The sequence below is a fragment of the Sipha flava genome, unplaced genomic scaffold, assembly GCF_003268045.1.
Source record: "Sipha flava isolate LNK unplaced genomic scaffold, YSA_version1 31145_pilon_pilon, whole genome shotgun sequence".
NCBI lineage: Eukaryota > Metazoa > Arthropoda > Insecta > Hemiptera > Aphididae > Sipha > Sipha flava.
The window spans coordinates 1-1640 of NW_020272990.1; the positions used below are offsets into that span (position 1 = coordinate 1).

The 1640-nt window shown below is 30.8% G+C and overlaps 1 protein-coding gene across 1 annotated transcript; it reads left to right on the forward strand.

The window, feature by feature from the left end:
- The first annotated feature begins 10 nt into the window (after positions 1-10).
- On the forward strand, positions 11-828 carry LOC112686483. Its single transcript, XM_025558760.1, has 2 exons — positions 11-118; positions 190-828. The coding sequence occupies exons 1-2, from the start codon at positions 13-15 to the stop codon at positions 813-815; spliced, it is 732 nt and encodes a 243-aa protein (XP_025414545.1). The 5' UTR covers positions 11-12; the 3' UTR covers positions 816-828.
- Positions 829-1640: the final 812 nt, after the last annotated feature.

Consider the following 1640-nt stretch of genomic DNA (forward strand, 5'->3'; position numbering starts at 1 on the left):
CAAGAATTGTGTATGTACCGAAATTGGAGACTACCGGAGTATAAGTTTTTCGAAGAAGGTGATAGTACAACTTTTACTTATTCGGTAGAGTGTACCGTACTATCGTTCACAGTCAGGGGTAAGTGATTGAATTAAAATTTCTACTCTTATTCGAAAAAATAATAATGTTCCTTTGTACCGATCGATTAGTCGAGGGTCTACTGAAGAAAGAGGGTAAACGAAAAGCTGCTACATTGATGTATCAAAAAATTAAAATGTCAGAAAACAATTCCATTGAAAACGAGTATAAAGATAACGGGGTATTTGATGGTTTATGTGTTGTCACGTCGGCTGGCATCGAAGACAAGCTGTTTATGGCCACTGCCATTGATAGCATTGGTCACAGAAGTATTGATGCCAACAAAGTTCAGCCGCCGCAATTGACCAACGAATCAGAGAAAAACATTAAACATAATATCAATTGCTTATCAACTACAATGACTACCCTAATTGATCGTGAGGGAAAATTAACGGGGAACGATAATTCTACATGCACTGAAGAAAACGTCGGAAAATTGGATAATAAACTCGCGGTTCATAATGAATTGATTGCTGTCCAAGTACAGGATCAAACCAAGACGGTCAAAACTAATAAGTATATTAAAAAAATCAGGTTGATAATAAATAGAAAAAGGGGCATGTACCTTTTCCGCCAAAAATCCGATTCCTTGATTTACGCACAGCCCTATATCACCAAAAACGAAAAAGGTATGATTCCCGTTTTCACCAAAATTTATTTTTGTGATAAGACGTTTGGGAATCATGTACAATTGTGACTCATTCTTTCATTACAAATTTTAATACGAGTAAATAATTATAATATATTAATTGAATTTAGGTACAATTATATTAGAGTTTTAAAGTATTACATAATTTCATGTTATTATATGCCTATTCTATTTAACTATTTATAAAATAAAAAACAAAGATAGGTCAAATATTGTCTCGATAAAGTTTTGAAAAAACACATATTGTCATAAATAAATAAATAATTAAATAAATATATTTATTTTACTCGTAGATAAAAAACGTACCTTTCGTTGCAAATATTACTTTTTATTTTTCAAAAATATTGACCCGGCAATTTTTCATAAAACATCCCCACCGAGTTACATTTGTGACGTATAACCAAAAACATATTTAAACCTATCAAAAATCAACATTGTTTTACCTCTTTTACTTAACAACAAATTCTATTTTAAGAACGGTAAATAAGTAAGAACGTTTAAGTGTTCTGGTGACAAATAGAACAGACACTGAATGGAAATATAAGAATTTAACATTTGTCAGATACCTAATTATTGTGTACGAATTATAAATAAACTATGTTACAATATATCGAACAGTCAACCGTTATTATCGACGATTATCAGTTTATACATTACTAATGTCTTTTACACATACCAGAACATATATTCAATATTGCTTAAAAATTAAAACCCATGGTTTCCAAACTTTTTTTGGTGGAAACAGGAATCGTACCATTTTAGTTTTTTGATGGAAAAGGGCTATGGCGAAAACGGTTAATATTATTTTGGTAGAAACAGGAAACTCCCAGAAAAAGTGTACAGTATTATGGTTTGTTTTTATTTAGGAAAAAA

Coding starts and splice junctions, on each gene's coding strand:
- LOC112686483 (XM_025558760.1), top strand. CDS start 13: ATGTACCGAAATTGGAGACTACCGGAGTATAAGTTTTTCGAAGAAGGT. Junction 119..189: donor ACTATCGTTCACAGTCAGGG/GTAAGTGATTGA, acceptor CCGATCGATTAG/TCGAGGGTCTACTGAAGAAA.